This window comes from Anopheles darlingi, chromosome 2, assembly GCF_943734745.1.
Source record: "Anopheles darlingi chromosome 2, idAnoDarlMG_H_01, whole genome shotgun sequence".
NCBI classification, from domain to species: Eukaryota; Metazoa; Arthropoda; class Insecta; order Diptera; family Culicidae; genus Anopheles; species Anopheles darlingi.
The window spans coordinates 23,576,903-23,591,902 of record NC_064874.1 but is presented as its reverse complement, the minus strand read 5'-3'; the positions used below and the strand labels follow the sequence as shown (position 1 = coordinate 23,591,902).

At 48.8% G+C, this 15,000-nt stretch overlaps 1 protein-coding gene across 11 annotated transcripts in view; it reads right to left on the bottom strand.

Annotated features, from left to right (window-relative positions):
* LOC125950181 (protein groucho) overlaps positions 1 to 15,000 on the bottom strand; it is a 178,093-nt gene that overhangs the window by 42,840 nt on the left and 120,253 nt on the right. For all 11 annotated transcript variants that reach the window (XM_049677911.1, XM_049677915.1, XM_049677920.1 and 8 more), the window contains one exon: positions 446 to 490. In XM_049677911.1, the coding sequence (XP_049533868.1) occupies positions 446 to 490 (45 nt within the window). The remainder of the gene's footprint in view (positions 1 to 445; positions 491 to 15,000) is intronic.

Below are 15,000 nucleotides of genomic sequence, written 5' to 3'. Positions count from 1 at the left end.
AGTGCCTTCGATAAACGACATCGCTTCATCAACGATGTACAGTAAACTTTTCCTCGGGATTTTTTTTTTGGTACAGAAGAGGGTGTTTGTTTTAAAGCGATGTGTTAAAATTAACGTAAAGCTTTTATGGATTTCTAACATCCATAACAACCATCAAAGATCACGGTTTGATTTCTAGTATTAAAAAAGTGTTGTATATCATTGTTGCATCTTAGTTCACTTTGGTTGCTATGCTGGGAAATATATAAAGCAGAGCATTCAGCTGAAAGATCATTGTATCGTTGAGAAGTGTTACAAAAAGTGATTCAAGTTATAGATTTTTACTAGCTTTACATTAGCACTTTTTTTTTAGATTCGTTGTTACGAAGTATCAATGTAAAAAGTATCAATGTATGTAAAATTTTCCCTATTACATTTTTTTGTGTGTTCAGAAATCCGTACTCACTTGTTTGTGCATTTCCACATTCAATCCGTAGGACATTTCATAATACTGAAAGAAAAGGAAAGCAAAAATATTAGAATGAATCGAAGTTAAAATAAATCATTAAGCAGTAAGCAAGTGAATTGGACTTTATATAGTTTATTTAAACTTTTTTCTGTGAATGATGGAGGCGCCTGAAGTTTTACTAAATTCAATTCAAAACTATAGAAATAATAAATTCTGATTGATTAACTTCATTCAACCGTTCGATCGATCGATGAGCAACAGATTGATACAGCACGACAACATACAATCACCAATCGAACATCGCGCTTCTCGACCACCATTACCGTTCATCATTCATTTACCCTTCGAACAAAGGACCCACCTCCCTTCTGTCCTTCTCATGACCGACAGTGGCCATAGGAAGTGCCATGCAATTAAATACATCACAACCACCCTTCAAGCGAACCACAAGTGCTCTCTCTCTATATATATATCTCTCTGCCGTGCGGTAGAAACCGATAATGACTGTTATTTCCCCCGTTTTTTTTTTAATCTGAAGCAAACGATGAGCCGACAGAGAGAAAGAGAGAGAGCGCGCGAGAGAGAGAAAGGGGTTGGTCAACACATCTAATTGCATCTTTACGAATCCCACCACCATCACCCCCACCGCGGAGGTTGAAAAGTCAACCCAAAGTGTGGGATTGGGGGGGATGCTACTGGGGAGGAGCTCACAGCACATCACAAAGCCAAAGCGGATGTTGACCACCGCATTCGATCGGAGATAGATTGCTTCCCGATCCGAGCCCGACCTCAACCTCAACGAACTAACCACCCGGATGGACCCGGTCCCGTCCTCGAACGGACGAGGACCCCAGACACACAGCACTGCACACCGGTCGGTGGTCATTGCACACACACAGAGGAACATACATTTCTAATTCCACTCCCAGGCCAGTGTGGCCGCTTCATCGGCAGATCACGTCGTTCAGTGTTAGAAAACGACGCAACGACGATGCAGCTCGCAATGGTGCTGCTGCTGCTGCTGCCGCTGGCCAGGAAAATTGCATTTAATTTTCCAAATATTTTATTTATAACCCACCGACCACCTCGATGTGCCTTCTCTTTTCCTCGATTGTTAGAGACCGGACTACTGATCCAAGCAAGCGCAACTGTTCGGTTGCGTTGCGTTGGAAATGCAAATCGAGGATAAATACCTCGAACGTCGGCAAATCGTCGCCGTCGTGTTGGCCGATCATTTGGAACGATGATAATAATTTCACAATCACTTCGCATCGATTTCTACGATGAGCCTCCTCCCTCTTCTCCTCCTCGTCCTTCTGCACTGTTGCTTTATTCATTTTTCTAACCGATTCCGATTCCGGAACGACGACGACGAACGATTTCCACTGCAACGCCAACTGTGGTCGAAACATGAAAGATGAATGTGTGCACACATTTCGCAATCGATTGGGAACGAGATGACGCTCATCGAATCGAATGTCCAATTTTGAAGCGGGATTTTTGGCCACGGAGCAACAGCAGCAGCAGGCGGTGGATTGTGGTTTTCCGTTGGAATTCGTTTCGATCGTTGGTGAGGCCGCTGTGTGCAATATAACCTGTTAACAGGAAAAGATGACGATAGACGACCTCGCTCTGGGTCGGGATTTTCGGAGGCGCACGCAACTCTATCGCAGAAAGCTGGACAGATATTATTTATATTCGAAGTCACATACCGGGGTGCCTTATCTGGGTTCCCCCTGAGTGCACCCCCAGTACACGTCGGAAGCAATCCAACTTTTGCTTATATATGTTCGAGTAGCAGCGAGCATATTGCAACGGTTGTAGTGGTGTTGCACTAGAGCAGCAGCTCTTTACTGGTGCCTTCCACAAGACCGATGATTTGTGCATATGCTGGAAGTTTCGGCATCGTGCACACAACGGTGCACACCTTTCCAAAATGCCGTTGTACCCCGAAGAGCGCGTGTGTGTGTGTGTGTGTGTGTATGCTGCTTCAATAAATAATGTTCAAAATTATTTATCTGCGAATGTGAATTTGATTGGATTTGATCGTGCAGCAGCGAGACGCGTCGTCAGGCGAAAGGATACATCATTGCTACAAGGACCCCGCAGTACACAGATTCCTCAACATGTTTCTCACTCTCTCTCTCTCTCTCTTTCTACAGGATCCAGAAATGGGTTTCGCGTTCGGTTCGGATGTTCCGAGGGACACTCTGTCGCAGAAAGTGGCTATTTACGCAGCTGCTCCGCGCGTACATATGCGCTTCGGAAGGACTTGAAGAAGGGTACGCGCAGAGCGCCACCATCGTTTGGTATGTTTATTCGAGAGCTTTTACTGCAACGCGCGTCACCGTCACCGACATCCCGGTCTTTCGCGAATTCGGCAAACCTCGATTGATTGTGTGCAGGGCGCGCAGGAAACGTTCCTTTCCCGTCAGGGACGACGGTGTCACGGTTTGTTGGAACTTTTCCGAGTTAAATGCACCCGAGGAAAACCCCGGAATGTTCCCGGAATGTTTGTTGCAATAAACGGAGGCACCGGGTGTGACTGATGTGTGATTGTTTTTTAATAACCTTTGTTTGTTGCAGCTGCAGATTCGCAAAATCGCGCTTTTCGGGCTTCGTGTGCTTATTAGGGTAGTGATTTCAATGAAAACAATCGTTATGTTTGTCGTTAATCGTTACTTATGTTTGTAAACGTTTTGCACATCAAGTTATATTTGTGATTTTCTTACGCAACATTGACGCACGAAATGTAACAATACTTTGCAACCATATGACCAACGATATCGTCAAATCTCAATTACTATAATCATGAACGCACAGAATAGCAATGAAAACTCATTTTAACTTTCTTAACGGGTAAAGTTAATTCGTGTAGGCAAGCATCTTTAGTAAAAATAATCGAACGTAAGAAAAGCTCGTTGTAATCATAAATATAAAGAAAGATCCATGGTGTATTTTAATGCAATATATTTAAACAAACGGACGTGATGTGTTCTCTTTCCCAGAGCTTCATCTCAACCTTCACCAAAGCATTCTCACAACCGGAAGTGCCAAGGGTCGTGAATTCTGCCCCAAATGGAGGGAGTGAATTAGAAGCCTTCCCTAACGCAGACACATACACACACACATAAAGACACACGGCTGGCACAGACACAAGGGACACGAGACCATCGGGAAGATCGGGTCATGTTGATAAATTTATAATTAATATTGTATAAATACGCGAAACGCAATGACGTTGTTATGTGCGTGCGTGCGTGCGCGCGTGCGTGCATTGTGCCGAGCATCATAAGGGTGAGTTTCGCCGTTGATTTGAACACACCTCTTCCTTCTTCCTTCCCTCCTTTCGCACCCCCATTCCTACTCTCGTGCCAGCTCCATCGGGGCCAAAATTAAAATCTAAGCCCCGGCGAGGATTCATTTCCCTCTGGTCACTACTGGTGGCTGTGCTGCTGCTGTGGAAACATCCGTAAATTTCGCGAACACCGACACCGACACCGCATTCATTCGCCGCCGTTTTCATCTCGGCACATCCGACGTATCCCGGGAATGCTCCAGCGATGCGTACACGGCACCGGTACGGTACGCATTCAGTAGGTCCATGAGGTCCATGGCCCGATAACCACCATGGCGCTGGCCTCCTACCGAGGGAGGGAGCGTCTGGAATTCGTAAACGGATGACCCCTGGTGCGATCAGACCAGAAGCCCGTGGTGCATTGCTTTCTCTGCTTCTCTTCTTCCCAAATAGAGGAATGTTTTCCCAGGACCTCGGCCTATGGGTTAGCGAGGAAGGCCCGCCGAGTATCCTGGCGTCCTCTAACGAACCCATTCGAAATGCAGCAACGACCATCAGCATCAGCATCATCAGCGCCACCATCAGCACCAGTACATGGTCGATCATCATCAGCATCAAGAGGAGAAGGAGAAGCTGATTCGGCGTTCTGGAGCCAGCCAGGTCGGGCAAAAAACCGAAATAAAGTTCAAACCGCGCACAGTGTGTTGGGTGGTGCCGGTACAAACGAGAGACCGTACCAGAAGCAGCAGCACCGGCACCAGCACCGGTAGTGCCAGCATCATCAACAAACAAAATGCAATTCCAGAACAGGACGACGACGACGACGACGACGACGACGCATGCTTGCCATCGTCGTCGTTGTCGTTGCTGTTGCCTATCGGTGGGAAAGTCGTTTCGTGCCGTTTCGATTTCAATCCTCTCACGCTATTCAGCAAAAAAAAATCGCCTCCCCGAGAAGGCAAAACCGTGGCCGGGGACCGGGGGAGTAGAGTTCGGGGGCTGGTGACCAAATTTTCATTTCATTTACCATTTCAATCCATAACCCACAGGCGCGCGCGCGTATCGGTATCTCGCACGTCCCAAGCACATGGCATTTCGCTTATCTAGCAGGCCGGTTGGACTTGCAGCACTTTTTATCCGGATGCAGTGGATGAGAATGCAATTGGTTTCTGTGGGTGGTGGGCTACTAGGTCGGCTGCTAGCTGAAGGTTTGGGTCGCGCCGCCGTTTGCTTGCGTTTGTATCCCAGCCAACATCGACGACGACAACGACGACAACGACGACGACGATGATGATGATGAAGATGGTGAGGACCGGGGACTGCGTTGACCGCGACGGCTCTTCTGCGTGCTGCCAACCGAACCGGGATATGCAAAACCAACCACCACGCCAGCCGGTTCGCCGGTTTCGCGTCGTCATTATCGTTTCGCAACGGAGGCAACGGAGTTTGGTTTTGTCGGATCGGAATAACCATCGCGTTGCCATGGTAACGATCTGTCTCATCCCAGGGCAGATTTGGATAGGGAGAGACCGTTTCGCCGTTTGATATAGGCCTCAAAGCAGGCGCGCGCGCCCGGTAGAGAGAGAGAGAGAGAGATAGAGAGAGAGGAAGAGGTCGGTCCTTCAGGTCGCGATCGAAACCGTTGAACCCATGGTGACGACGCCGCACACACAGGGCGTCAGGGGGGGTGGTCGGTGTCGTGGAGATTTACGAGACGGTTGTACATAAACATGGCATTCACCCATTGGCATAAGGATCGACCGCAGACCCCGGAACAGGACCATCCATCCAATGGCACCAGCACCACCACCACCACGACCACGACCACGACGACCAAGATGCATACATAAGCCGACACCACCGACCGCACGATGGGGTCGGGAATGATATGGTTAGCCGTGTACGCACCCCGCACCGCCAGCCGCATCGCCCATCGATATGCGGGGTGCGATATGTATCGATGTGCATTGCAGATGCAGAGAGCTAGATCGGGCAACTACTCGCTGCTGGACTGGACGGAGCGTTCGCGAAACCATCCCAATATTCACGGTTCGTTATAACGAGAGGCCGAAAATAGAAAATTCAAAACTCGATCCAGAGGTACCCAGTAGTTTCGACATAATTATTCCAAACCAGCGTCGCAGCGTCGTGAGCAGTGAGAATAGTAAAACGAAACGTTGCTGCTGCATGGGCTTCGTTGATGAAGCACGGTGTGGTGCGTGGCTTTGTTCTTGTTCATTACAAGTTCGCGTAGCATTAGCTTCGGTGGCGAGCATTTCTCGTAACACTGGTGCAGGTGCTACTACTACAGATGCTGTTGCTGATGAGCATCTTTAGAAGTTGCGCAGCATCATAAAAAAAGAGTAAACCTTCTTGTAGATCTAAAATAAAATAAAATATGAAAACAATCAAAACCATTACTCTCAAGAGCTGCCGAGATTCGACATTTGGACCATACCGCAAGGAATAGATTCATGTTGATGACCCCAATTCCACCACAGGTGAGACGTGCCGGTTGCTGGGCACTGGCCACCACGAACTGGTACATCTTCTGCTCGGTACGCTCCATCCGCAACCAGCTGATGGCGCACAGCTTGGTGGTGAACTGATCGCATCGCATCTCGATCAGCGTACCGAGCCCACACTGGATCAGCATCTGCAGGATGGCCGCCGGCATGACGAACAGTCCGGGTAACCAAAATGTCTACAGAAATGTGGATCAGTGTGCGCGTTACTTGATATACTTGGTAGGTGTGTGTGTGTTCGTCTGCTTACCCTTCGGAACTCGTAAAACATGAGCGCCACCTGACCGGAACTACAGAAAAACTCGACAAACGTTTGATTGGCGTAACACTTTTCGATGATACGGATGTAACTATCGAGACGGAATATGATTTTCATAAAGCAATCGCTCGTTTAATCGCACAATAAACAGTGTACCTACTTGCGGCACTTCTGCTGATACTCGATGATGCGCACCAGCTGATCACGCACCAGCACGCGCCCAGCGGCATTAGCAGCGGCATTACCCGGTACTTGGCTGCTGTAACGCTCGATCGTTGCATCAAGCTCGGCGAGCCGCACGGTCAGCAGTTCGTACTGCATGCAGATGTTGAAGATGAACGCAAAGTACACGTTTTGTGACGGGGTCAATGCTAGCGGGCCCGCTATAATGTACATCAGCTGCACACCGAGCGTCACCCAGTAACCGACGGGTTCGCGAGGATCCATGTATGGGAGCCGCACGCCCAGTGGCAGTATCATATCGCCGGTGAAGATGTACATCACGAATGGCAGCATTACCACCAGCGCAATGCTGGACAGAAAGCACACCGTGAAGATGGTGACGCTATGCTGGAACAGGTCAGTGTAGCGAATTAACACTTGCTCCTTGGCCTGGCGGTGGTGATGTTGTTGGTGCGATGCTGCTCCCGACGACAGTAGCAGTGTACCGGGATCATCGTTTTCGTACATCTGCTCCGCCAATTGCACTACCCTGTAGCAGTCGTCGGGATAGCTCAAAAGGATGGCTAGCCGGGTTAGACCAACGAAGTCGTAAAAGACGGTCACGACACTGAACATCACTTCCGCCGCGTTTCCCCACGAGATGATGGCACTGTACGCGGTAAAGATGAAAAAGGACACGCAGAGCAGCAAGGTCATTACCAAGCGGTACGTGTAGCGATGCTGCCCCATGTACACGTACAACCCGAACCAGGCAAGCATACGGTTCTGCCAGGCCAACGTTCTACGGAAACGCTCCAGTGGTGTAGTGTCCGCCATTGCTGCGCTTCAACTCGTGATCCGGATCTTGGAATCGGAATCGGTTTCCGGAGCGATTGACGACACTGAGCAGAATAACGGAAACGTTCAATAGAAGGGCTTAATATATTACTTTCTCGTTTGTGCCGATTGGAGGGACCAACAACCGGACAGGTATCTTGGGTTCGCGTCCCAGGACGAGACGCGTTTGATATTTAATTTGAAAAATAATTACAACGCACGGCGCAGATACGCAGATGAGGAGAAATTATGCGATAAATAATGAACGGCTAGCACTGTTCACCATTTTATTTTCAAATCATTTAGCGTAATTTGATCCAACGGAATAATAGAGCAATTAGTCATTAGTTACGGGCTCCATCATGGAAGGCGTTGGCATTACTGATGCATATGGTGCATACAGAATTCCAAGGCATGGCATGCTCTTTTCGTTATAGCTATAATAGACTTCAAATACCAACGATCAATTTTAGTTTTACGGTAATGCAAAGGATCCAACCTATATTTATTGATAACTAATTTTATTACCATTGCTGGTATCATAAAGAACGTTCAGAGCACATCGTAAGGTTACAATTAGATTCTCTTCAAAAGAATAAAAATAACATCGCAGTCGTTTACACCATGGCGTACTATGATGTAATCATCGAACGTCAGGTAGCCTCTTCGAGCGCGACGCGTGATGTAAACACTTTACGGCGATGATTACAGTTCCATTGTACCAATCATCCACGTACAATACGTCTACGCCTCGCGCAAATATAACAGATAAGCTTTCCGTGCTTCAAACGTCGTACTTAGCCGTTGTAGTGACTAGGGCGCTCGTGTCTAGTGCTCATATTTCGATAGACCGCAAGCACACGGCAAGCAAACTAATCAAAACTGTACCGCAAGTAAGCTGCTGCTGCTGCTGCTGCTATTTCATACCAAAGCGGAGGATTGGCAGGACGACATCCTGCAAAAGGCAAACGCCAAAGGGCGGTTAAAGAGCGAAGTGAAAGCGACTACCCGAAAACACATCGGTTACGGTTCAATGCTGCTCCGGCCACGCAGAGCCACATGCACACATACACACACAGAAGCAGTAAAGTTCAGTCCAACAAGCTGGAAAACAAAGTCCACTGCCCGAGCCAGAGCCGTTCTGCATCAACAGAGGACAAATGAAAGTGGAGAGAAGAAAAAAAAACTTGCACGAAGAACACAAAAACGAAAAATGAGGACCGCAATGTACTTCTCATCAACACGAACCTCATCCCACTTTACGGGACTGCAAACGAGCATTAAGAGATGGGGTGGGGTGGGGGGGGGGGTAGCAACTCCACCCCACAGCACTGTTTGAAAAGAAAGCCAGCGAAAAAGCCAACACGATGCGGCGAACAGCAGCAGCAGCACCGGCAGCAAAACGCGTAACACGCCTCGATCGTTGTGACTATTTTCCGGAAATGTTTGCAAGCAGCACCCAGTCCTTTCTTCACCCAGGGGTTGGTAGGAAAGTGTGTGTATGTGTAAGTGTGTGTCTGTGGCACTGACTAGGCGCCTCCATCGTCATCATCACCGTCATCGTCGTCGTCGTCGTCGACGTACAACGGTCCTCGTCATCCTCCTTATGAAAGGCATTAATTTGAGCGTGAGCTCTTATCGCGAGTTGGAACGGCTTTATGCTCGGCTGTCTGAGGCACACAGAACACACACACACAAACAAACACAACGAGCCAGACCGATGTGAGTGAGGAAGGGTGTCAAGAGGCGGAACCGAGCGAGGAAGAAGCAAATGGTGCGGGGAGGGAGGGAGATTTAACAGCAAAATAATTAACAGCAAACTCATCCTCAAGTACACCCTGGCACGCCGGCACGAGGAGTGCCGTCGGTTGTTGGATCCTTTCTTAATGGGGACCACCACCACCACCACCACCTCCGACCACCAATGACTACCAGCGTAACGGTGGAATGGACCTCGAGAGGAGTGTTCGTGTCGAGCGGACGCTACGACGAGTAACCAGAGTTTATGAAAATGAAACCACCAATGAAGTCCTTACGCGTGAGCAATAATTTGCGCGCGAGTCAGGCCATCTCTATCCAAGGCACTCCAACAGACAGGGGGCGTTCATTTGCAGCACCGAAACCGCTTCTTTCCACGGCGTGACATTGTGAAGTTGATTTGTACAAAGTTAGTGGATATCAGCAAAGGTTAGTATTATATGAGACCAGTTTTGAGGAAAACAGTTGGTTAGTTGAAAAGTAGTGGTTGTAAAAATCGCAAATTGGTCTTATAATGGTGTACTAAAAACAATTAGCTATGTACTAAAAATTATACAAAGTTTAGTACAACGCGGTTTCCACAAAAGACGGCGGTCCGAGAACGAGCGAGCGAGTCGAACCGAGAGTGTCGGAAGCACTGTTAGCTTAGCAAATAAGTTAAGAAGAGATTGGTGGAACGCCGTAACGCCTTACTGCAGTGCAAATAACCCCGAGCAGAAAAACGGCAGATCGGCCCGAGAGTTTCATACAGAAGATGATGACGGCAACGACGACGACGCAGATGATGATGATGATGATGTTCATGATGATGAACAGCTACGATGGTAGAGTGGGATAGTTATCGAGGCAGCTAGCTAGCTGCTCGGTGGAACCTCGGAACGTTATGCTTAAATTTGCATAAAGAATAAAATTATTGCAGTGTCAAAGCAACGGCTGGTTGGCTGGTCGGTCATGGCAATAGCGCCGTCGGGAAACGGAAGGTTCCATGGCACTGGTGCTTCGTTGCCCATTTTACGCTGTTAAAGTTTTATGTCCGCTCTGCCGCTCTGCCGCTGCGTCCGGTTCGGGAAGGGGGTTTAGGTTAGTTTTTTTTTGTTTTTGCGCAAAGAGATTTGCATACAATATCGCCAGTCGCCCCAGGGGTGGGCCCCCGGACATTGGGTGGCGACACAGTGTCGAGAATATAGTCATTTCTTTCAAAAGTTGCTTGCTTACGTGAGCTGGGAATTGAATTTTAACAACAGAAGCATAACTGTGTATCACACTATCATCTCGTTTAAAGCGGGGAGTAGAGTGTAAATTAATGACAATTATGTTTGTAGTTTTCTGAAGAATCATTTGATTTGATATGTGTTGAATTGAATACACTTTAGGAAGTGATCAAGACTATTACTTCTTTCACGCCTTGGATTATATCGATAAATGAACATCATTTAGGGTTAATAAAAACACAACTTCAATGAACATCTATATTACCCACAAACACACACACACACAGACATACTCAGGCACTCGGATCGGAAAAACTGAAGCAATTAGGCAACTTATTCTGTGGCCGACAAACCACAGCTCATCGACCAGCTCACAACTCATCCGTAAGTTCTTTTAATTTTAAATGATCCCCCACCCCCAAAAAGGGCCACCATCTACCACCCCCTTACGGGAGGAAATGTAATAAAAATGAAAATGATTCCTTCCACTTTACGGTGCAGCACACCAACAAACAGGCGTTCGGTTGGTGAAGCAGTCAATAGACACACCCCAGGCATCACCGTCCATGATGATGAACTAGCTGGTTCCGTGTTGTGCATCCGTTGCACCACAGAAGAAGGTATCCCCGTTTTTGAGTGCACATCCTCTGTCCGTTCCTCACCATCGGTAGTAGCATAATGCTAACCCACTTATCAGCTTGTAGCAAGGAGTAGGAGGAGAAGGAGCACCGCTTGTGTGTGTGTGTGTGTGTGTTGTCTGTTGAAGTGGCTTCCTTTCGGGATATCTATCGGTTCCGGGTGGGCCGGACCATAAAGAATCTATCAGCAACAGTAGCAGCAGCAGCAGCAGTAGCAGCACCAACGGTTAGCCTACTATGACCTACTGGACGTCTACACCTCTAACACGGCAGGCAACTCTGGCTAACCACAAATTGTAAAGTTCAATCTCCGGAGTAACAACAACACACAAAAAAAAGGCGAGGTGGTGGCCAACAGGGGAAAGGGATAAACTGGATGCTCCTCGTCCTGTAGCTCATCTTCACCCGGAGGTCGATCGTCGAAATACCACCAGCTACCAGCTGTTGAGCAGCTACTACCATTTGCAGAAACTAATTTCTTGTGAAGGTGTTTCAAACTGCTGCAAGGGAAAAACCACACCACCACCACCACGATGCCCCCGTGTTTCTGCGTCCCTTGCATGCATCCCTTGCATGCATCCCTTGCATGCATGCATGCATTGGGCCTGTTGTTGTTGGGGAGTTGACTTCATTCTTCGCAACATACAGACACACCCGACACACTGACAACACACGAGAGCGTCATCAGTGCAACGATGTACTTCCGGCGGCGATGTCGTGGCAGACAACGGAACGGGACTCCGGCTCGCAGCTCCAGGCCTCGTTGGCTCGTTGGCATGCATGTTATGGGAGATCCAGGATGCGCTACCACCCACTTACACTCCCCCGAACCTGCTGGAGGAAGGGTATGTGGTTTGGTGCTTGGCAGAAGAAAAGCCGAGTGAAAAGGGTTAGGGGATGCTTCACATACCACCTCTCCTGTGCCTCAGACATGCTAAAAAGCTGTCTGCCTGCAGTCCAGCCCAGACCATCACCTCCTTCTGGGTGTTTTGTCCTGGTTCTGGTCCTGGTCCTGGTCCAGTCCCCTGGTTGCAGAATGCATTAATATACCAGAACACACTGACATACTCTGCCGGGGGGAATGGTGGACCAACGGTTTCTCCACAGCACACACACGCGCGCACAGTAACAGGCACAACAGCCACAAGCAGAAGAGAGAGGCTAAGCGGTGTTAAGTGTGGCAAAAAAGGGCAGCCAGAGTTGAGGAGACCGAAGTAAACAATGGCGGCCCGGTGGGCTCACAGATGCTGTGGGCAGCAGTAGTAGTAGTAGTAGCAGTAGTAGCTGGCTTGTCGATGTCGATGTGCGGTTACGGTTACCGTGCGGTTGATGTTGCGGCTGAACTGACTCTCTACACTGTCTGGAAAGGGCGGGTCAGATGTGTTCACCATTTGCTACAAGTTGAACTACGCACACACACACACACACACACGCACACACATAGCAGTCGAGGAGACCTCTTCCTATGGGAAGGTTCAAAATAAGCGCATGCTATGCTCTGCTTCCGGTCCCTCAAAAAACCGCATCCAGAGCAGAGGGTAGAGAGAAAGGGGGAGGGGGAGATGAAGCTGGAACATGATGGAGTGAACAATCCCCGAACGAGAAACCCCCCCCCCTCCCTGACGCACCACGAGGATCTCACCGGATCACCCCGCAAATGCATCCTCCATTTTCCTTTGACAGAGCATGAGCTCAATACCTTCGTCGTCATGGCCGTCGTCGTCGTCGCCATCGTTGATGGTGATACCTCGGCATCAGTGCATGCATGCTGCTGCAACATCATTGCCAGGAAGACCAGTAGCAGCAGTAGTAGCAGTAATAGCAATAGTAGTAGGCATATGTGTACCGTGCGCTTCATCACATATGGCCTCGACTGACTCTGGCTTCAATGGCACCTACATAGCCGCACGTGTCGCGCTTTTCCTCTGTTCAGTGGTGGCCTCAGCCAGACACACACACACACACCAACGAGTCGACAAAGTTACGATGTGTGAAACGGTGGGCCTGCTAGGGATTTGTTCCGGGATTTTCTCTGGTCGGAAACGGGGTACCTCGGACGCCACAAAAAACACCGAGCATGAATGCCACACACACACACACACACACACACACACGCAGAAAAAAAAACACCAGGAGCTACACGCTCCTTCCTTTCTCACATTCCTCAAAACAAAACAAAAAAACCATGTGCCGGCCACCAGCGAGCCAGCCAGCCAGCAAACCAACAAGAGAGCAGAGTCCATCGTCATCATCATCATCCGCGTTTTTCTCCATCATACTTCTCCTTGCGTTGCGTTGTCCTTGAAAGGGCAGAAGGAAGGCGTAGCAGCAAGGGTTGGGGATGACGGATGCCATTTTTTTTCCACCACTGCAACCGACCTGCGATCTACCATGTATAGCAGCCCTCAAGAGCGGATCATTTCAGCAGGCACACACACACGCACATACAACATGCTCCATCATCATCGTCGTCGTCGTCCTCGTCGTGATCATCATCCTCTTGACGGTCCATAACGACTACGAATGGACCTCGGTGTTGCCCTGCGCGCGCTTCCCGTTAGCTTGTTCGTCAAAACTTTCCACTTCCGGATGCGGAAGGGCTCGATGGGCAGAGAGAGGAGCGGCAGCACCACCACCAACAAGAGTGCATCCAACAAAAAGTGCAGCGAGCGCGATGTGCAACAAAATGTTTTCCGGACGTTGCACTCTGACAGGCTGCTGTCTCTCGCTTCCTCACATACACACGACGTCTCGCTCTCGCATGACGACCAAACTATGGTTCACTTGAGTGAAGGTGCTGCTCCCTTATGGCTTCCTACATCGTTGCTACTGCTACTGGTGCTGCTGCTACTGCGATGGTTCGATGGAATGTTGGCAAAGCTTTTCTCGTAAATTTATGTGCCCAACGCGGTGTACGCGCGTGTGCTCGTGTGTGCACGCGTGTATGTGTACGAAAGTAACGAGACAGTTTGAAGCATCACCAGCGGAAGAAGGAGAAGCGGAACCATAGCAACCACCACCACCATATGCCATGCCACGTCATTTACTGCGCGAAAATGCGAACGCGAGTGGATACGACGATCGTGGTTCGCGTTACAACAGAACTGCGATGCAGAACGTGTGTACGCCCCGTATCTCTCTCGCTCTCGTTGTACCGTTGATGGAGCCAGCCCTTGTTGGATGCTGCCGGCCGGGAAGGTCCGGCAAGCCCTGCAGGAGTCTCGAGAGCCCCGAAAAGGAATAACCGCGCACACGCGCATCGCGAAAAACGGCCACATTACTATGGTTTTGGGTTTTTTTTGTGTGTGGAAAAGGGATGCGCGCAACATACATCAACTCGCTGGACTGCTGGCCTTATATGCAATGCAAACTATTCCGGGTTTTTGTTAGCAAAAAAAAAAACCGCGCTCTTTCGCTCTTCCTCTTAGGTGCAGAGGTTACGATCGTCGTCGTTGGTATTGCAAACTCTGGTGGTCTGTCTGGGTGGTTGAAATCGTGAAAAAAGAAGCGCTACGGTAGCTCGGTATTCAAAACACAAACACACACACAAAGGGAAAGAGAAACAGAACACTACTGGAGTCCTTATCAACATGATATGTAACATATGGACTGTAACTGTACTGTAAGGCTAAGCTATCGAACGGAAAAAATGCAAATGCACAGCATGCTTTGATTGATCTTGAAAATGAAAATAGAATGCAAGCTGATAAGCAAACAGTGCCCTTCACGCAGTAATAGTAACGTCTCGCAACATCATTCTTCTGCACAAAGACTGAGAGATGAATTATGAGGCATGCCTCTCGAATTATGGGCCACCAACTGCATACACACACACACACACACACTCTCTCTCTCTTTCTCTTT